The sequence below is a fragment of the Crocuta crocuta genome, unplaced genomic scaffold (genome assembly GCF_008692635.1).
Source record: "Crocuta crocuta isolate KB4526 unplaced genomic scaffold, BGI_CrCroc_1.0 scaffold3, whole genome shotgun sequence".
Classification (NCBI taxonomy): domain Eukaryota; kingdom Metazoa; phylum Chordata; class Mammalia; order Carnivora; family Hyaenidae; genus Crocuta; species Crocuta crocuta.
In genome coordinates, this window is record NW_027529934.1 from 12,974,817 (window position 1) to 12,996,506 (window position 21,690).

A 21,690-nucleotide genomic window follows, 5' to 3' on the forward strand; every position below is an offset into this window, starting at 1 on the left:
AAAAGTGTAGTGGTGCTTTACTGTAAACAGGTTTTCTCTGAGGAAATTTTTCTCTATAGACCTTACTTCATCATCCATTTAGGAACGAAATCTACCTATGTATATACTGTTTCCTACATATTTTATTATTCATTACTCTTTTATGTGTTTTTTACTTTATTTTTTCAAAACCTTTCCAGAGCTGCTTCTGAAGTAACTTTGATCTGACACCGTCTTTGCTGATTACTAGACACTTTCCTTGGGGTTACTCTCCGCCCACTTTGGAACTTGTAAATGATTACCCTTCCTTCTGTTGGTTCCCACTGGCCACTGAGAACATGAGTAAATGTCACATGCATGTGGTATTGCTTGTCAGGGAGTGGAATTCTAAGACTTCCTCTACACAGAACAGTTTAACTTTGGTGCTTCTGGCCAGAGGAATGGTCCTTGGGACAGTCCTGCTTCCACGCGGTAGTTATGGCAGAGATCAGGACACGCCGCCTCGCTGCCTGTGCAGCAGTGAGGCCTCAGAAACGGCTCTGCCCAACGTGACAGGTATGGTTCAAAGGTGATAGTTGGGGAGGGTTGATAATCACAGTAATCAAACATGAATGGAGATTTCAAAAAATTTTCCCTACTGCTATTACTGTCTTCGTTTTTGGCCAGTGAAGTTAATTTAAGTGATGTAAAAGATGAATCTCCTTAGGGCGTTTCCTCTTTTAAAAGTGTAGTGGTGTTTTATGGTAAACAGATTTTCTCTGAGGAAACGTTTCTCTACAGGCTTACTTCATCATCCATTTAGGAGTGGTTTGCTTTAAGAAAAAAATTAAAAAAGAGCACCTGGGTGGCTCAGTCATTTAAGCGTCCGACTTCGGCTCAGGTCGTGGTCTCACTGTTTGTGGGTTCGAGCCCCGTGTCGGGCTCTGTGCTGACAGCTAGCTCAGAGCCTGGAGCCTGCTTCAGATTCTGTGTCTCCCCTCTCTCTGACCCTCCCCTGCTCATGCTGTCTCTCTCTCTTAGAAATAAATAAAACATTTTAAAAAAATTTTAAAAAAGGGATGATTTGCTTTTTTTCTGGTATTTCATAGTAGGATCTCAGTAAGCACTTACTGAAGGAAAGAATAAATGAGTGATAGGTAGTATTTTGTGGTGTTAAGATATATATGACTTGAGATGAAGAACTTAAGGTACATTGAGAACTGTGGAATGACTTATCCAGCCACATTACATAAGCAGTACTCAAAAGTATTAGCTTTGGGGGCACCTGGGTGGCTCAGTTCAGTGATTATCTACTCTTGATTTCGGCTCAGGTCATGATCCCAGGATCCCTTAAGAGTGTCTCTGTCTCTCTCCCTCCCTCCCCCCTCTCTCTCTCCCTCCCTCCCTCTCTCTCTACCTCCCCCACCGCCCTTCTCCCCTACTCGTGTGTGCTCTCTCTCTCTCTAAAATAAAAAAGTAAAAAAAGGTATTAGCTTCTTAGAGAATATGCAGTCAGATAAGGTAGAATTCCGGCAAGATAACGGTTTGTAAAATCCTGGGAAATGCCTCAACTTAAAATTTTGTATATTTATTTCTCCAGTTACTACCTGACAAGTTTCTTAAATTTTTAAAAATGTTTTATTTATTTATTCATTCATTTATTTATTTATTTTAAATATTTGTATTTATTTCTAGGAGAGAGAGAGATAGCGTGCGCAGGGGAGGGTCAGAGAGAGAGGGAGATACAGACTCTGAAATAGGCTCCAGGCTCTGAGCTGGCAGTCAGCACAGAGCCCGACGCGGGGCTCGAACTCACCGACTGCGAGATCATGACCTTAGCAAAAGTCAGACACTTAACCGACTAAGCCACCCAGGCGCCCCTGTTTTATTTATTTTTGAGAGAGAGAGAGAGAGTGCAAGCAGGAGAGGGGCAGAGAGAGAGGGAGACACAGAATCTGAAGCAGCTCCAGACTCTGAGCTGTCAGCACAGAACCAGGCTTTGGGGCTTGAATGCACGAACTATGAGATCATGACCTGAGCCAAAGTCAGATGCTTAACTAACTGAGTCACCCAGGTGCCCCCACTACCTGACAAATTTCTAATTAAACTGATAAAAGTTACTGAATGACTCATTGTTGAAAAGTGTTTTTTCATAAAATTAAATTTAGGAATTATTTCTGAATTTGAGTCTGAATTTTATTCTGGATTTTAAGTTGTTTAGTCCTGATAATTTACTTTGTACAAACTTCTGTTTCTATGTTTTGCCTTATTTTTATTGTCTTCTGCCTGTCTGTCAGTAGAAAAAAGTAATAAAATCAACCTTTACTTAATGGTCCTATTTCTCCTCCTTGGGTCCTATATTGTCTCATTTTAAGTCCATGATCTACTTCAATAACAGCGATTAATGAAAAATTAACCTGTTATGTAATATACATACCTAATATAGAGTGGTCATTTCACACTGTTCAAAAATAAAACATTCCCAGCCTGCACACTTGCATTTGTGCAGCCTCAGTACATCTGAATCATCCAGATGTGTCTGTTTTAAGCTGACGAGGAGAGTGGCATAGACTGTGACCCACTGGATAACACTGTGTCATTTACTTGCTTTTCCTAGAGGCTCCCCCACCCTGTCATTCCTTGGCTTGTTCTCCTGCATTTAATTCTTTAATTCTTTATGATATAATACATGTTCATTCTTGGCCTCAGGAAAATGTTAAGATGTTTTTTGTCTTTGAAATATTTTCCCTTTTGTTTGATGCTAGCGGATAGGATGGCGTTTAAGTGGATATCCTGTGCAGACGGATTGTACAGGAAATTGACCTTTATTAGCTCTATGAGAACAAAAGAGTGAGGGGGAAGAAAGAAGAAAGGAAGGAAATAAGATCTTTGACTTGACCAAAAAGATCATAAAAGCAGAGATGGGAAGAAGGGGAGTGGGGAACAAAAAGGAAGGATTGTTTTCCAAGTCATGGTTCTTTTAGTACTTTGGCCTCAAACATGACTTTTATCCTGTATTTGTTACTTTGAATTTTTGAGAAATGTACAGTATTGTTTGGTCTCTATACATCTTTTTAAGTTTCCATCAAATTGTGCTCTTTGCCATTTTTCAAATAGTGTGGTTTTTAAAAAGCTGAACTTCATGCCTTTCACAAACCTTTTAAGCTTGATGGAGCTTCTCTTCAGTACAGATAACGTGCATGTCATAGACATGTCCTTGCACACTGACAGCCTGTCACCCTGTCATCAGTGCACAGTTCCTTTTCGTCTAATTTAAATGCTTTCTCTTCTCTGAAACCTTTTCTGATCCAGAGTTTGGTGTTCTGTCCTTCCGTGGTGGTACAGTAGTGAGTTAACAGTACACATAATTCACTTATTCAACAAATGTTTTTTTGAGAGACTCATATGTGCACTATTCTGGGTGCTTGGAATTTATTAGTGGACAAAGCATATAAAAATCGTTGTCCTCATAAAATTGGTACTCTGGGGACGGTTAAATAATATACATGAATATAATAATTAGCTAGTGTGTGGTAATGAGAGCTCGGGGAGAAATCGGGAAGGAGACTTGGGGAGGGGAGGACGTGGGAGTCTTGTCAGGAATAGCTGCGTTTTAAAATAGAACAGTCAGAGAATGCTGTACCAAGAGGGTTACATTTGAGTTAAGTGTCATGTGAATGTCTTGGGGAGGAAGGTTTTAGAAGAAACAACCAGGACAGACATCCCGAGGTAGGAGTATGCCTGCCTTGTTCAATAATAGCAAGGAGGCCAGTACCAGAATGAGGTAAACTAGGGGAGGAGTACAGGCAGATGAATTGGGCAAGGCAACTTGTGAAGGGCCTGGCAGGCTCTCCTGAGGACTCTCACATTTTACTCTAAGGTAGGGAGCTCTCCAAGAATTTGGAGCCAGAGGAGTAACATCATCTGACTTACACTTTAAAAACTGGTTGGTGTGTTGAGAATAGACAGTAGAGAATAAGGATAGAGGCATGGAACTCAGGAGTGTGGTGATGAGATGATGGGTGACAGATGATGGTGGTGGTAATAAGGTGGTAGTAGTGGAGGGGGTGAGAAATAGACAGATTCTGGGTATGTTTTTGAAGGCACTACCAATAGGGTTTCCTTAGGGACTGGATGTACTGTGTGAGAGCAAAAAGGAGTCCTTAGTGCTTCCAAAGGTTCCCCCCCACACACTTTATTGATATAATTGACATTTAATATTGTGTAAGTTTAAGGTGTACAAGGTGTTGACTTGATACTTACATATTGCATAATGATTACCCCCATAGCATTAGCTATACCTGCATCACATCACATGATTATCATTCCTTATGTTGTGGTGAGAACATATACTGTCTACTCGCTTAGCAACTTTCAAGTATATGACACAGTATTATTATGTATAATCATATGTTAGATGCCAGAACTTGTTCATGTTATAGCTGGAAGTTTGTACTCAAACTTCAAGGCTTTCGGCTTGAGCAGTTGAAAAGAGGGAATTGCTATTAACTGAGACGGGGAATTCTGTGGGAGAAGCAGATTTGGGGAAAGAACAGAGTATTTTATAGTAAGTCCAAATAGTGTTATTAGTGATTTATTATCTTGATATTCTGAAGCTCAGCATGGTGTATAATAGATGTTCACTAAAATTATTAGTTTTGTAAACTTTAAGTGTTCATATATTGGGTTTTACAAAGTAAGATATAATTGTATTACGGTTTTTGCTAGTTTTGGCCTGCTAGGATTTAAGAGTTGGCTTCAGTGTCTGCTTAATTATTATTTCTAAGTTGGTCATTGATAGTACACAGTTCTTGTTACCCTTGATTTTTGTTCCTCTTATAATCTCAAACAAGGGGACCTCTATCCAACAAGAAGAAAATGTACTTGAACTATGTGATAATAATTAAACAGAAAAATAGAGTAATAATCACAAAACATGCTAATGTTACCACCATCACTGGCAAGAAACATTTATCAGTGTGGATCATGTGATACTCGCTATAGAACCTAATAAATATTACAAATATTCTCTATACTTTTTGGCATTCTTTTCATTTTAATAAAGGATTGGCATTTTGTAGCCCAATGGAAATTCTGCTAGAGTGGATAATTTATTAGAATAAAGAAAAACAAGTACATGTGACCAGTTTGAAGGATGTTTCATAGAATATGGTGTTTTGTTTGTTTGGTAATCCTAATTGGTTATCTTAGTACAGCTGTTTCCATTCCTTGTAACTGCATTTAAACAAGGAGCAATAATAACACATCTGATTCACAATAACTTTTCAGGACATCTGGACATAACTTCAGATTTGTCATAATCTTAATGTGGGCCATATTTAATTAGCTCTGAAATTTTAAAGATCCATTCCTCTTAGGAAGGAATGTGATGAAGTGAAGTAAACTCTGAAGCTATCAGGAAAATTACAGATCCAGCCTAATACAGGAATTTCTGTAGACAGTTATGAAGCCATTTTTAAAACATTGGTGAATGCTATTCTAAGATTAAAATACATCTCACTGTTTCCTGTCACTTATATTTTTGTATAATTTGGTCATTCAGTTATCAGTTACTGAACACATACTGTGTAACTCATGCTAGAAAAAAAAGTTTTAATGTCAAGGAGTACGTTGTAAAGTTTGGGAAATAAACATCAATTGAGGATATAAAGATAGAAGGTACAAATGTAGCAAGTGTAATGCTTTTGAGAATACAGGGAGGGGGAGCATATGAGGCTTCCTAGGGGAGCTTACACTAGACCTGAATGTTATAGAATGAGTAGAAATAAGGCAAAGGAAGGGTGGGAGAAGATCACATTCCAGGTAGCCAGGACTCTGTGAATAAAGGCACAAAAAAGGACGCATCATGGTATGTGTTCATGTTTAGAATTTGAGGTGTGGAGTGGGGAGAGGTAAAGCTGGAGAAGTAGGTAGAGACCTGAACATAAAAGACCTTGAAGGCCATTGAAAAGATTTTAGCTTGATGGTGAACTATTAAAGAAGCTTAAGAAGAGTGACATGGTCAAATTTTTGTTTTAAATAGATCACTTTGCCAGCTGTGTGGAGGATGGCTTTGAGGGAGACAAGACTGGAGGCAGTAGTCCAGGTGAGAGATGATGGGGATCTGACCTAAGGCATTGGCAGGAGAGATGGAGAGGAGGGAGTGGATTTGAAAAGAAATAAAACCACAGACTCAAATGGATTTTTCTTCTTTAAATAAGAAAGTCAATTTTAAATGAAAAATGGTAGAAGGAGAGAGAGACCTAATAGAAAAGTGTTGTTCTATCACAATAGGTAGTTGGATAGTGGCAGACAGCCCCTTAAAAACCGTTTCCGTGAGCGAGAAAATCACCATTGAAGGCATAGCGTATTTTTTTTATGTCAATGACCTGGGTTGTGAGAAGCAGGTCACCTTTGTAGGGATCACCTGGTTGTGTGGTGTGACTCAGTTTAGGAACCATAAAGCCTGCAGAAGAATCCAGGTCTTACAAGGCTTCAACCATTACACATGGTAGAAACTCAAATGTCCATTGTTGGTGATGTTTTCTAGAGCCTTCAATTAAGTTCTCAATTACAGAAATATACCATCTAGTAAAAGAAAATAAGGTAAAAACTTTTTCATTAAAACAGTAATTGTTTGCTATTATATTATAGACAGTGCATAGTAAAACAAAGGTTATTTTGGAATGCCAAGAATATTTTCTATGAAATCAAAACATTTTTCTGTTGTTGAACAGATAATGTTAGTAATTTTTCTTTCTGGCAGCACTGTTTCTACAATTTTTCTATATGTAAATGGAAGATCTGGTTTTATGCAATATGTACATATTTCTTAAAGTCTCTGTTATCATTTCCACAATTTGTTTTATGTGGAGAGAGTAAGGGAAGAGGAAGGGTAGTTTGGGAGGACTTATAAAACATAACTGTACTTTCTTGAAACCACCACCACCACAAAATACCCAATATGTTTTATGAAATGAATGGCCGTTTCTTTCTGAGATTTCTTTTTTTCATTTTAAGAAAACTGCTTTTTCTATTTCTGATTTTGGTAAATACGTATAAATCACAGCTAAATGCTCATTTTGTGATCTTTTGTTATATTTTCAACAAATAGACTTCTCTCATGCTTAGGAGACTGTACCATTTGCTCGTTCTTCATGAGTCCATATTATACAGTTCTTTTCTGCCTGGGAGCTTTCAGTATACATGCATGCCAGCAGCTAAAATATTATGTATGTATTGAATTCAAATGAGTTTTTAATAGTTGAACTTAGTGTGAATTCTTCTCTCTTTCTATGTCTTTCAGAAGCCTTGCACCGCCCCTATGGTTGTGATGTTGAACCCCAGGCGCTGAACGAAGCCATCAGGTGGAGCTCCAAGGAGAACTTACTTGGAGCCACCGAGAGTGACCCTAATCTCTTTGTTGCACTTTATGATTTTGTAGCAAGTGGTGATAATACACTCAGCATCACTAAAGGTGAGGTTCTGTATAACATCTCCTCACTTTTCCATCTTCATTAGTGCTTAAGAACTAAAGGGGTCTGTTCTAGCTTCTGCCTCTGACTAAAATTAGGTGATTTAGGCCCAGATACTTTTGGTTCATTGGCTTGTTTGTTTGGTTCATTGGCCTCTGTATGGGATACTGTCACTTTGTCTACTTTATAGGGTTTATTAAGGATAAGTGGAGATAAAGTATTTTAGAAAAAGCACCATGTGGTATATACATAAACTGTTCTCATTCTCAGAATTTGGTTCTGTATGTAATATGCCACATTCATCTTCTGTAGTGGTAGGTTTACTATACACCTCTTCTAACTGAACTGTGGCTAAGATGAGTCATGTTGCCAGAGCCTGGTGCTACTCAAAGTGTTGTCTGTGGGCTGACTGCTTATCTGAGCTGACTGCTTATCTGAGAACAGTTCATTACCAGTCCACATTGTTAAGATTAACAACTTGCTCTTGATAATATAAACCAACTATGTCACTAAGTATACTACTTATTATTTAGTTCAGCTGACATTTTCCTTTTTTGGAGCAAGACTTTTCCTTTTCCTTTTCCTTTCTACTTAATGTTTTAGTTTTGAGAGAGAGACAGAGAGAGTGCAGGCAGGAGAGGGGCAAAGAGAGAGGGAGATACAGAATCTGAAACAGTCTCCAGGCTCAGAGCTGTCAGCACAGATCCCGACGTGGGGCTTGAACCCACGAACCGTGAAATCATGTCCTGAGCCCAAGTTGGACGCTTAACTGACTGAGCCACCCAGGAGCCCCTGGAGCAAGACTTTGAACAAGAAGGAAGTAGTCCAGTGATTCACATTCCAGCACAAGTGTCATGTCTTATTATGGACCTGCTTTGAGTAGCACTGGCCTAGACAAATCTCTCATTTGTGTTTATATGTGCTAGTGAAAAGAATAGTAGGAAGGATTTCTATTGTAGTAATACTCTCAAGAGAATAGTCATTTATTTTAGTAGAAAATTTATAAAAGGGAGCACTGAGAGAACACGACCAAGTAAAATCATCCATTATTAGTTTTTTGAACAAGGACAAAAAATGTGGACCTTTGATGAGAAAGAAGGGTGCCTGGCTGGCTCAGTGGGTAGAGCATGCGACTCTTAATCTTGGAGTTGTGAGTTTGAGCCCCACATTGGGTGTAGAGATTACTGTAAAAAATAAAAAATAATAAACATACAAAAAATTACAAAAAAAGTAAAAGAGAGTGTGGGACATTCTTATTGTATATATGAATTAGATCGCTAACCTGCCTAAGCTTGTTCTTTTGAATTTATGAAAGTCTCTTACTGGGAAAAAATATATTTCTGGAAAATTAATTTTAAATGTTTAATGCTTATTTATTATTGAGAAAGACTGACAGCGCATGAGCAGGGGAGGGTCAGAGAGAGGGGGATACACAGAATCCAAAGCAGGCTCCAGGCTCTGTGCTGTTAGCCCATAGCTGGACACTGGGCTGAAATCCACGAACCATGAGATCATGATATGAGCCAAAGCCAGAGGCTTAATTGACTGAGCCACCCAGGTGCCCCAAGGATAATTTTTAACTTAAATGAAACTGAAATTTAAATGATAATTTGCCACACATACACTTTTTATTTGTAAGGTTCATAATGAGGTATTAAATGGAAGTGAGTAGGGGTGCGTGGGTGGCTCTGTGAGTTAAGCATCTGATTCTTGATTTTGGCTCAGGTCATGATCTCCTGGCTTGTTAGATCAAGCCCTGTCTTGGGCTCTGCGCAAGAGCCTGCTTTGGATTCTCACTCTGTCTCTCTCTGTGCCTCTCTCTCTCTCTCTCTCTCTCTCTCTCTCTCTCTCTCGGCCTCTTTCTTTCTCTCTCCCTCAAAATAAACAGGCTTTAAATGAGAGTGGATATACCAGATTAAGACAGACCTCCACTCAGGGAATGTTACCCTTTTATAAAATTTTTACATGTATCAGTTTTTTAAATCCAGCCAGATTAATCAAAAGCAGAAGAAACCCTTAACTCAGACCTGGGGTATAGATGTGTCCCAGAGTAGGTGTAAGGGCACATATATCTGTGCCAGGAGGTTTTAAAGGCATAGAAAAAGTAAAGCGGGTGATCTCCTCTTGAAGACTTTGGATAATTTTGGGGGAGGGATGGTGATAGTATTTCTGTGCGTATGAGGTTTATGCATGGGGGGAGATTTTACACAGGATAAAACAAAGGACTTCAAAGAATTTTATACAGTGCAGTATATATACTTTTTTTGGACCTCAACACACTTTTTTACCCTTATTGATACTTCAGTAGGGAAGTTTGTAAAGCAGTGACTCAGAACATTCTTTCTAGATAGACTTTGCATGTGAGATTTTTCCAAGATAGCTCAGTCACCAAGGAAACATCGGTGGAGAACGTCTGTTGATTCCTCGGTTATAGCAGTTGCCTGAGTGCAGGCCGGGGTGGGGCTCTTGTTATCTCGTGGCACACGGTGATTCCTCTTGAAACCCATGAGATGCCAGATTTTTCCATCAGGTTCTTATTAATATAAAATGATGTCATGCTAAAGCTATTTTATTAAAGGACAAGGAAATATATTTTTAAAAAATAATGGCGTTTATTTTAGTTCCTCCTTTGAATATTGTTTTTTGTTTGAAATAAAAATCAGAGTTCTCCCAGCATTCTTCTGTCAGCAGAACTAATGTTTACATCCCCATTAGTCCTATCGTCGTCGATTTCCATGGTACTCAAAACTTCCAGGGTAGAAAATTCCCCTCCTAACTTCTAAAAGAGAGGGAAATAAACAAAAGCTTAGGGTTTCTGACTGTATCCTGTTTATGATGACGTGCCGTTAGCAGTTAATTGTAAGGAAGCAACAATAATATACTAATTCTTCACTTTTTCTGGCTCTTGTGGTACAGTAGATAAAAGCTAGAGAGGAACAGGTTTTATTTAGCCTTTCTAGGAGCACTGGGGTTTTTGACCTGCAGATATGGCTGGTGAGTATTTATCTATGCACTGGTGCGTTTCCACAGCCACACCACACACACACTCTCATCTCCCCATCTGGATGTATGTATATTTTATGAGCACATACCCCTGTGTTTTGGTCATTGAATGTCTCACATCCAGGTCAAAGGTGAGATCGTAGGAGCTAATAAAGAAAGTGACCCCATGGTAAACATTTCTGTGGGCAGCTGAAAAAGTTCAATGGCTACCAGAATAATGATTTTGAATGTTTCCTCTGTGGCCTTTGCCTGAAAACTAGTGGGCCACATGCATGATCTCTCTTTCACCTTTACTGTTTTGTCTGAGCTGCAAGTTTAGGAGCAAAATGTATATTAGGGAGTTTAAAGTTGAGGTTCACCCCTTTAATAGAGAAATTAAGGACATTGATGTTGACAGCAAAGACATTCTGAGTAACTTGTCTTGGGTTCCGGCCTCAGCGTCAGCTTCTCTTCCCACACGCTAATTTTAGAGGAATGAGTAGGACTGACTCATCTTCTGGGGGAACAGGAGGGAAGTTGGGAAACTATAACTGTTAAAATTTGAGTCCTGGAAAAGGTTGTGCTTTGGGAGTCCTAACCGTCTGCCCCCCAAACAGTTTCTTTCTGCAAACACTGCTGAGAGCTCTGCGGTTTGTGCTTCTATTTTGTTGTGTTGTTTTTTGTTTCTTACGTAGATTGCCTTGCTGCTTTGGTGCCAGCTGAAATTTCAAAGTAACTTTGTGTTCCGCATTTCTTATCCCTGATCTTTGATTGTTGTTAGCATTGAACCATATGTAAGATACATTCCTTGACAAACTGTTTTGAGAAAAATGAACTTTTTTTTTTTTGAAGGGTGAGACTATGTCATTTTTCAGAGTAAGCTGTCTTTTTTAAATTCAAGTATAGTTGACACACGATACTGCATTACTTCAGGTGTACGACATTGGGATTTACTCTATTTGTCGTGCTGTGCTCACCACAAGTGTAGCTACCATCTGTCACCACACAGCTCTGTTACGATACCACTGACTGTATTCCCTGTGACTTGTTCATTCTCTGAACTGTATCTCCCACTCCCCTTCCCCCATTCTGTGCATTGCCCCACCTTCTCCCCTCTGGCAGCCATCAGCGTGTCCTCCAAGTTTATGGATCAGGAGCCTTTCTGTCTTTATATGCTGCTGTACTATACCACACATGGGGTTTCCTAGTGACATTCTTTTTAGTTGGTGTAAAAACCTTTAGTAAAAACCAGAAGGTTATTTTTTTTTTTTTTTTTTAATTTTTTTTTTTTTAATTTATTTATTTCTAGGAGAGAGAGAGAGAGAGAGACAGCGTGAGCAGGGGAGGGTCAGAGAGAGAGGGAGTCACAGACTCTGAAACAGGCTCCAGGCTCTGAGCTGGCAGTCAGCACAGAGCCCGACGCGGGGCTCGAACCCGCGAACCGCGAGATCATGACCTAAGCGAAAGTCGGACGCTTACCCGACTAAGCCACCCAGGCGCCCCCAGAAGGTTATTTCTAACTGTGCTACTTGTGTTTAAGCTACAAACTAAAGAGATCGATCAGGATATGGTGAGCAGCCAAGTTTGTTTTTGTTATTTTTTTTAAATGTTGGCATAAAATTTCCTGATTTTTTTCAGAGTTTAGGGTTTGACAGTAGACTGCTGCTGTTTGAGACAAGTCCTCATCTCTCTTCTCCTCTCTTCTCCTCTCCTCTCTACTCCTCTCCTCTCTTCTCCTCTCCTCTCTTCTCCTCTCTTCTCTCTTCTCACGATGTCATGGCTAGGTGAAAAGCTACGAGTCCTTGGTTACAACCAGAATGGTGAGTGGAGTGAAGTTCGCTCTAAGAATGGCCAAGGTTGGGTGCCAAGCAACTACATCACCCCAGTGAACAGCTTGGAAAAACATTCCTGGTACCATGGGCCTGTGTCACGCAGCGCAGCGGAATACCTCCTCAGCAGTCTAATCAACGGCAGCTTCCTGGTGCGAGAGAGTGAGAGCAGCCCCGGGCAGCTGTCCATCTCGCTCAGGTATGAGGGGCGCGTCTATCACTACAGGATCAACACCACCACGGACGGCAAGGTGAGACTGGCCGGTGCCACCTGGGGTGCGGATGGGCTCTTCTTTAGGAAAAAATGCTCAGAATGACCAAAAAAAACAAAAGTTTTTAGGTCTGACATGAAATAATCACTGATGTGAATTTGGGCTGTTCGGCACGTTAGAGCTTTCCGAAATGAGCATTATATTAACAGTTTAACGATGAGGTAGATTTGAAGGTGAATGAAGGAAACTATTATTTAAGTTCGCTGTTGTAATCACCGTCAGTGTACAGATCTGTACTCTACATCCATTGTGTTGTACAGAACTGATCACTTAATCCTTATGTGTTTGAAAACTATAACAGTCTCTGCCACAAAGTTCACAAATGAGAATTTGGGCCTCTGAGACTGAGACTGATCATGTGTGTGTTACTATAAATAGGTGAGTCATTTAGCAGTGTACATGTTGGGAAGACCAGCCGTTTCAGAGTGGTGTCTTAGAGTGGAACTGTTTCACTTTATAGAGTCTGAGGCCTGCCTGAATGTCAGTTCTGCGGAACAGTCAATGTACACAGAATCCTCTGTTCCGTTCTTGCCCTCCGTGTGATCCGCACAGCAGGGAAAGCCCCGGCTTTGCAGCAGGCAGACCCAGTTTAGTGTGGGACTCCACCGTGCATATTTATTAACTTTGTGACTGTACATAAGCCTATTTCTCATCTCACTTTATTGGATCGCTCTGAGGATTAAACGAAGTAATTTCTTGAAAACATAATGGCTCTTACAGAGTAGGAAGTAATTACTAATTCTCTTTTTTGTATCACCCCACAGACCTACTGTCTCTTGATGAAACCAGATAGAATCAGATGAGTGATCATGTAGGGGAGACCTAGCAGCTTCGTGTCTGGTTTACAGAAATGAGTGCATGTGTTGTACAGAAGACATAGACATGAACAAAACGTTCGCGGCTGCATCATTTGTAATAGCCCCAAACTAGAAACGCTTAATTGTCTAACGACAGAATGAATTACAAAATTGTGGTATATTCACAAAATAGGATCTCATACAACAACAAAAAATGTACCACTGCTGTACATACTCTGAAGAAAATCTGTGGGCCCACCAGTTGCCTGTTTTTGTCAATAAAAGCTTATTGAAGTACAGCCACACCCATTTGTTTATATATTGTCTGTGGCTGCTTTCTCATTGTTATAGCAGCTTTTGATAGTTGTGACAGAGGCATTATGGCCACAAGCCTGAAATATTTACTCTCTGACCTGCAGAAAAACTTGTTGACCTATGTCATAGGAGTGCCACACACAGAAAACTGAGTGAAAGGGATTAGTGACTGTTGGGGGGTGGGGCAGGGGTGTGAGGGGCTGGGACTGTTGCTGATGGGCAAGGGGTTGGAGACTGTTCATCTTTTATACTTTTATTGTTACAGATTAACTACTGTTTTGTTAACAATTCTGAAATAAAATTATGGCCCTTTATTTTTAATGGCCTAGCTACTCAAAAACCTATCCTTATTAAGTAAAAATGATAAGATACTTAAATACGCTCTACCTACCAAAAAAATTGAAATCCATGGTTCTCAAGTTAGGTTCTGTGCAGGATTCTGACATGGTATTTCATAACCTTTTATAGGAGGCTGTGTTTCCTTTTCCTTCCTTTAATCAGAACACCTTCGCTGCTAACACATTTGGGTTTCACAGTCTTGTTGCTTAAAACTACTTGAAGACCAATGATCTTGATGATCCAGAGAGATATCTTGGAAGTTTTTCCCCTAAAACTAGAGCTTATTTAGGAAGCCTAGGAAGAATGGTTTAAGGAGGATTTTAATTGAAGTTCTGTGTTTCCCCTTACCATCATCGTTTACTTTTCATTTACCTCAATAAGATAACCACCTATCTTTGTATCTTCAGACCAGTGAAATAATGGGCTTCGAAAAAAATGATCCTGACCCTTTCCAAGTTGATGGAGCTTTTCACCTGCCTTTCTCCTCAGGTGTATGTAACTGCTGAGAGCCGTTTTAGCACCCTTGCGGAGCTGGTCCACCATCACTCCACGGTGGCGGATGGGCTAGTGACAACATTACACTACCCAGCGCCCAAGTGTAATAAGCCAACGGTCTATGGCGTGTCCCCCATCCATGACAAATGGGAAATGGAACGAACTGATATTACCATGAAGCACAAACTTGGGGGTGGACAGTATGGAGAAGTTTATGTTGGCGTCTGGAAGAAATATAGCCTTACGGTTGCTGTGAAAACATTGAAGGTGGGTTGCTAAGAATTACAGTTTCCAGACATTTTTTTCTTTTGTGCTGAATCACTTGGAAATATGAACGTGCCCTTCTTCAACTCGGGAGCGCTTTTCACCCACCGATGCCAAGCACATCAACAAAGTGATGATTAACCTTACTGCCATTGCTGACAACGCAGGGGCAGATTATTCACTGCAACACAGTGAAACCCACATGTGGGGAAGGTTTGTCTCTGGAGGCTGTTGATGTAGGTCTTAGTGAGAGGTTAGGAGCAAATTCCGAGTTATAATAGCAAAACAAGCCATTTTGCTTCCTGAGAAGGACCCCTGCTGGACGGAATTGTTCATGCGGTGTTCGGCACTCAGGCTCGCGGGCTCGCTCGTCTGTCCTTCTGCTTTTTGCCTCGTGCTCCCCCCATCTCTGTGAAGTTAGATCCCTTCTTGCTCCTAATGGTCACAGAGAGCTTCCTCACGCCGCTGGCTTCGTTAAACATCCTAGTATCCAGTGACACAGTCACTCATTCCATTCTCTGACGGTTCTCCTGGTTGCCTCGGTAGCCCTGGCATATCACTTGTGAGGGCTGCGCAGGCTGTGAGTCGTAGTCCGTTCTGGTGAGCAAGCATGTATTAAGCCTGCCCTGAGCGTGAGACAATATGCATGGCTTTGCACATGTGCATTGCTCCTTAAGGAATTTGTCAGGAAGACAAATGTGTAAACAGCTAACTCTTCTGTCTCCTGTTTCAAAGGCTGAGATGTGTAAGGAAGTAAACTGAGAAAGTAGTTACCATCCAGGTCTCCCATGTTTCCTTTGTGTTGCGATATGATGGCTGAATATTGCTTGCCCTGCTTTTCACTTTGGTTTTAAATACTGGATACATTTAGGGACATTTTTCTTTCTTAATTTGATGTATCTGGAGCATATTATTCGGTCGGTTCTGATAAAATTTCTTTAAGTAATAGGCTAAAATATTCAAAAGTATTTTTGAAAAAAATTTTTTAAAGCTGTAGGTTTAGGACTGAGTTGACTCAAATGATTAAAATGGGGGTTCATCCCTCTTCTGTTTTTTTGTTTTGTTTTGTTTTCTCTTTTCCCCCCATTTCCAGGAAGATACCATGGAGGTGGAGGAGTTCCTGAAAGAAGCCGCAGTGATGAAGGAGATCAAGCACCCTAATCTGGTGCAGCTCTTAGGTGAGGGCGCTTGCTAAGCCCTGGGTTTCCTCAGTGATGTGTGTCTCCGACCCCATTGACTCCACATGCTCCTTTTTAGTCATCATGGTAGAAGCTCCAAGGGCAAATCTACTTCAGTAAATGGTTTTCATTTTACCCAGCAGGTTGTGTGTTGAAAAATTGCCCTGGGGGGTGACTGAGTGGCTCAGTTGGTTAAGCATCCAACTTTGGAACAGGTCATGATCTCGAGGTTTGTGAGTTCAAGCCCCACTTCGGGCTCTGTGCTGACAGCTTGGAGCCTTTGGATTTGGTGTCCCTGGATTCAGTATCTCCATCTCTCACTGCCCCTCGCCCACTCACACTCTGCCCTTCTCTCTCTCTCAAAAATAAACAAACATTAAAAAACAAGAAATTCCCCTGGAATGGGGTGCCTAGCCAGCTTAGTCAGTACAGCATGTGACTCTCGATCTTGGGGTTGTGAGTTTGAGGCCCCTGTTTGGTATAGAGATTACATACATACGTACATACATTAATTTGAAAACAGTTTTTTCTAAAAATTGCCCAGGAAAGAGTGGATTGGATTGATTACAATATATAAAACTACCCAGCATGTGGTAATTGCCTCAGATTGAAGTTCAGAACCACTGAAAATGATACCAAACCAAACTTTGTCACAAAGTATTTTTACAAAGTAAAGAGACATTAAACAAAAAACTTTTGAAGCAAATTAAAAATTGTGAGCACACCCATCACTTTACCTTGCTGAGCAGAAGGTGCTATGCTGTGATAGAATGGCTGTTCAGGTCACAAGGAAATTGTTGCCTGAATTCTTTGCCCTTTTTAAAGGAGGGCCAGTTTCTTTGGGTGTTCACATTAAGACAAACTATCCCAAAGGAAATAGCTTCTTGTTGATTCTTTTTTTAAAAAAATACATTTTTAAAAAATGTTTATTTTGAGAGAAAGAGAAGAGAGAGAGAATCCCAAGCAGGCTCTGTGCTGTCAGCCCAGAACCTGATGTGGGGATTGAACTCAACGAAACTGTGAGATCATGACCTGAGCCAAAAGAGTTAGACACTTAACCAACTGAGCCATGCAGGCGCCCCAGCTTCTTGTTATTCTTTATAAGGAATCTGCCCTGTGTCAGTGAAATCCTCGACGACGGAAACAGTCTTTTTACAAAGCATTATACAGGTTGAGCTCACACAGTCTTCAACATCTATATGATTGCTATTACTTTTAGATAAATAGATAAACATTGTTAGTGTGCAGGTGAGGATCTGAGTCTGGGGCATATACAGAACTCCAGAAATTTTGGTCTTCCAGAGGCCTTATGGAACTAAACCTGGTAACTCTGCCTTTGCCCAAAGGGGCAAATACTTAAATGCATGTGGATTTCCAGAGAATGATGTAATGGGGGCTGAGACCCCCTTATCAACCAGCAACCTAGCTTTGCTATTGTTATTTTCACAGAATGTGATGGCAAGAAGGGAAAAGATTACTGCTGAACTAGACTTTAAAATTTGTCAATTATTCTTGACGAAGTTGCTTGGAATTTTTAAGTATATACTGATAAAACAAGCTCCATTCTTGAACTACCAGGTGTGTGTACTTTGGAGCCACCATTTTACATCGTGACTGAGTACATGCCCTATGGCAACTTGCTTGATTATCTCCGAGAGTGCAACCGAGAAGAAGTGACCGCGGTCGTGCTGCTGTACATGGCCACCCAGATCTCTTCTGCAATGGAGTATTTGGAGAAGAAGAATTTCATCCATAGGTATGTGAAGCCCGATCACTGCCTGTTACTCACCGTGAAGCTACCTTGTTTGATGTGCCAATAAAGAATGTGAGAACATTCCTGGAAATTTCCAGATGACCCAGGAAAGCAGTTTTCTCTTTGACAGGGCCTGCCCACTATAATCTCATTTCCAGCTTATAAACCTGCTGCATTCTGGTTAAAGTATTAATAAGGAGCCTTTGCTGTTCTCAGAACATAATGCTCTTTATTTTGCCCAGGATTATATCCAAGAGCCTTTTGCTGCGTCTAATGGTTTAATTTTAAAAATAGCTTTCTGTCTTAGTTAAGAACTTAAAGTAAAGCCTTGCAGCAAAGCATCTTTTGCTCACCTCTGAAACCTAGCCCAGTGTGCTTATAAATAGGAAGCCATTTTCTGAAGTCTGCTTTTTCTAGTATCACATAACTGCCTCTTGATGACTACTCTCCAAGTGGTGGGTATTAGTGGCTTTCCACCAGGTTAGCTGTCATCATAAGATACTACCGTATCTGTCAGCACAGACTTACCAACTCTGCTTGTAGCACAAAGAACTAAGAACAGAGCATTTGTTCATGGCCATTTTCCTCACCATCTGAGTGGAATCACATTAGGGTTCTCTTTCCCACAGAGATCTCGCAGCCCGTAACTGCCTAGTGGGAGAAAACCATGTGGTAAAAGTGGCTGACTTTGGCTTGAGTAGATTGATGACTGGAGACACCTATACTGCTCATGCTGGAGCCAAATTTCCTATTAAATGGACAGCACCAGAGAGTCTTGCCTACAATACCTTCTCAATTAAATCTGACGTTTGGGGTAAGGTTTGGAAGGGATTTTTTCGTATCATTTTTTTTCTTTAAGTTTATTTATTTTGAGAGACAGTGCCTGTGGGGGTGGGGCAGAAAAGGAGAGAGAGAGAATACAAAGCAGGCTCCACACTGACAGCGCAGAGCCTGATACAGGACTTGAACTCCCGAGCCAGGAGATCATGCATGACCTGAGCCAGAATCAAGAGCCCAGAAGCTTAACTGATTGAGCCAGCCAAGCGCCCCTGTCATTTTATTAGAGCTTCTCTTTATGTGACCAGTAAACTCTGCCTTACCCCCATCCTTCATCGGTCATTCAAAAAGCTTTAATTAAATACCTACTGTCTGCCAGGCATTGTGCTAGGCACTTAGCATAGAAAGAAGTGTAAACTAGGGGTGCCTTGTTGGTTCAGTCGTAGAGCCTGCGACTCTTGATCTCAGAGTCAGGAGTTCAAGCCCCACATTGGGTGTGGAGCCAACTTAAATAAATTTTTTAAAAAGTGTAAAGAAGAAAGTGGGAAAGGGGCACCTGGGTGGCTTAGTTGGTTAAGCGTCCGACTTCGGCTCAGGGCATGATCTCATGGTTCGTGGGTTCAAGCCCCGCGTCAGGCTCTGTGCTGACTGCCAGCTCAGAGCCCGGAGCCTGTTTCAGATTCTGTGTCTCCCTGTCTCTCTGACCCTCCCCTGCTCATGCTGTCTCTTTCTCTCTCAGAAATAAATAAAATATTTTTTTAAAAATTATATAAAGAAGAAAATGGGGGGAAAAAAGTCCCTGCTTTCAAAGAGCTCACAGTCTAGATCTTGGACTGCATTGGAATTTTACTTATCCTTTCTCTGTAAAGTTTCCTGTTTTCCGTATTAGGTTTTATTGCTTATTTCCAGAGCACTGTGATGCAGAGTAGCCTCCTGTTTTCAAGGAAGCATGATGGAATTGCATCTAGAATTTGCCCTTGTAACTCATCTTGTTTCTGTTGCACTGAAAAGCATTCTGATTTAGTGGCAGCTCAATGGACTGAACAAGTCTAGAAATTCAGGTTGTAGGCCAGCAAAAAAAGTTGTAGGATGCTGTGTTGCTTTCTGTCAGGAATCTCAAACTGAGAAATAACCTGTGACAAAGTCCAGCAATTTTTTTCTAACATAATTTTTTTCTGATTTTAAATGAGTCCATTTTTATCTTACTCCTTTAATATTAGCTGATCTAAAAACTGAAACTCATTAAATACATTATAGATTGTTCTAAGAGTAGTTTGGTTATGTCCTAGACTTTTAATGATCGTAATTTATTTTCCGTCACTGCAGTAAAGGAAATCTAAATGAAAGTCTTGAGGTTATACCTGAAGCATTCTTGTGGCAAATATCTTAAAAGGACAAGTTCAGCTGTAAGAATCAGCTAGAAGAATTAGAGTATATTAACATAACAGTGTGAATGTTTTCCAGAATTTGAAAGAGAAGTTAACCTAATAGTACACAATAAATAAAAAATCAGTGAAGAACATTCAACTTTTTTTTTTCTCCCTTACGCAGCTTTCGGGGTCCTGCTGTGGGAAATCGCTACGTATGGAATGTCACCATATCCAGGTATTGACCTGTCTCAGGTCTACGATCTACTGGAAAAAGGGTATCGAATGGAACAACCTGAAGGATGCCCCCCTAAGGTTTATGAACTTATGAGAGCATGTGAGTGGGTTTTTTTTTTATATTTTAATTTTAAAAGGTTAAATCAGTGATTCAGGATGATTACTGAAATAAGAAATCTTTTTCCTTTCAGTATTGTTAGATCGACTAATCTCATGACATATAAAGAGTTGGACATTTATCAGATAGGTGGCATATATGACAAACCATTGAGGTTTTTTGGTTTTTTTTGTTGTTGTTTTTTTTAGGAGTGTATTTATTTTAGAGAGAGAGGATGGGAGGAGGGGCAGAGGAGAGAGAGAGAGAGAATGAGAATCCCAAGCAGGCTCCAGGCTCAGTGCAGAGCTCAACGCACGGCTTGATCCCTGAGATTGTGACCTGGGCCGAAATCAAGACTCGGATGCTTAACTGACTGAGCCACCCAGATGGCCCAACCATTGTGTCTTAATTGGAATCCTAAGACTAGTTTCCATGGCCCACTTGCATATTTAATAGGATAATAAGAAACTGGGTTTGGAGACTAGATAGGGGAAGGTTGCTCTTATCCAGATAAAAATGAATCCTAAAGACGAGAACACCTGAAAGTAACCTCTGATGGATAAAGAGAAGCGTCTGACTTCTTACAGATGAGAAAGCTGGAAGATGAGTAGTGAATTAAATTGTATTTGTATTTAAGCATAAGTCTTGTTATTTTCCCTACTGCCCTGTTTTTGTCAGAGGGAACTCTGAGTTCCTCCTATATGGATAGCTGATTATAAGGTTAGAATGAGTTTGAAGACAGGTTTTACTTCTTTCATTCTTCCAGTGGAAGAAAACTTTCTGTTTTATAAACCATCTCCCCGCCACTCTTTATCCATATAGTAGGAAGGACAGAAGCTAAGGCTGCATAGAAGGACCAGCCCTACCTAGGAAGTGGACTTAGTACACCTGTGAGTCTGGAACTGGAAAGCAGCAGCCTCACTGTCACTGTGAACATGCTGTGCTCCTGCTTCAATATCGCACGCACGTCACGATGCACGGAACTCCCTCTCAGGGGGGCCACCAGATGGGTAATTTAGAGAAGCTTTCAGTAGTTCCTTCTTGTGTTACACAGGCTGGAAGTGGAGCCCTGCCGACAGGCCCTCTTTTGCTGAAACACATCAGGCTTTTGAAACCATGTTCCATGACTCCAGCATTTCTGAAGGTGAGAACCTGGGGATGTATTGTTGGTCGCCAGTCCTGGGTGGTGGCAAGGGTGGTGATAACATTAACAAATTACAGACTCCTGCAGTTTGGGACTCCATTTCAGGGTACTGAATTAATTCTTGGCCTTTATTCTTGTTTTACTTTTTTAAAATGTGTCTCTGTTGTCTCTAGCTCATTTTTAATACTGAGATTTTAGGGCATCTGAGTGGCTCAGTCAGTTAAGCGTCCAGCTCTTGATTTAGACTCAGGTAGGTCATGAACTTGTGGTTCGTGAGGTCAAGACTTGCATTAGGCTCTGCACTGACAGCACGGAGCCTGCTTGGGATTCTTTCTCTCTCCCTCTCTCCCTCCCCCTACCCCGCTTGTACTTTCTCTCTCTCTCTCTCAAAATAAACAAACTTAAAAAAAA

General features: G+C 40.7%; 1 protein-coding gene across 2 annotated transcripts in view; it reads left to right on the forward strand.

Moving 5' to 3' along the window:
* The first annotated feature begins 419 nt into the window (after nt 1–419).
* Nucleotides 420–21,690, forward strand: part of ABL2 (ABL proto-oncogene 2, non-receptor tyrosine kinase) — a 26,121-nt gene continuing 4,850 nt past the window's right edge. The window contains exons 1-10 of one of the 2 annotated variants that reach the window (XM_077763294.1): nt 420–534; nt 6,002–6,064; nt 7,265–7,435; nt 12,200–12,495; nt 14,457–14,729; nt 15,820–15,904; nt 17,483–17,660; nt 18,287–18,471; nt 19,986–20,138; nt 21,190–21,279. In XM_077763294.1, the coding sequence (XP_077619420.1) occupies nt 420–534; nt 6,002–6,064; nt 7,265–7,435; nt 12,200–12,495; nt 14,457–14,729; nt 15,820–15,904; nt 17,483–17,660; nt 18,287–18,471; nt 19,986–20,138; nt 21,190–21,279 (1,609 nt within the window). The remainder of the gene's footprint in view (nt 535–6,001; nt 6,065–7,264; nt 7,436–12,199; nt 12,496–14,456; nt 14,730–15,819; nt 15,905–17,482; nt 17,661–18,286; nt 18,472–19,985; nt 20,139–21,189; nt 21,280–21,690) is intronic. The other variant, XM_077763295.1, reaches the window with a different exon arrangement.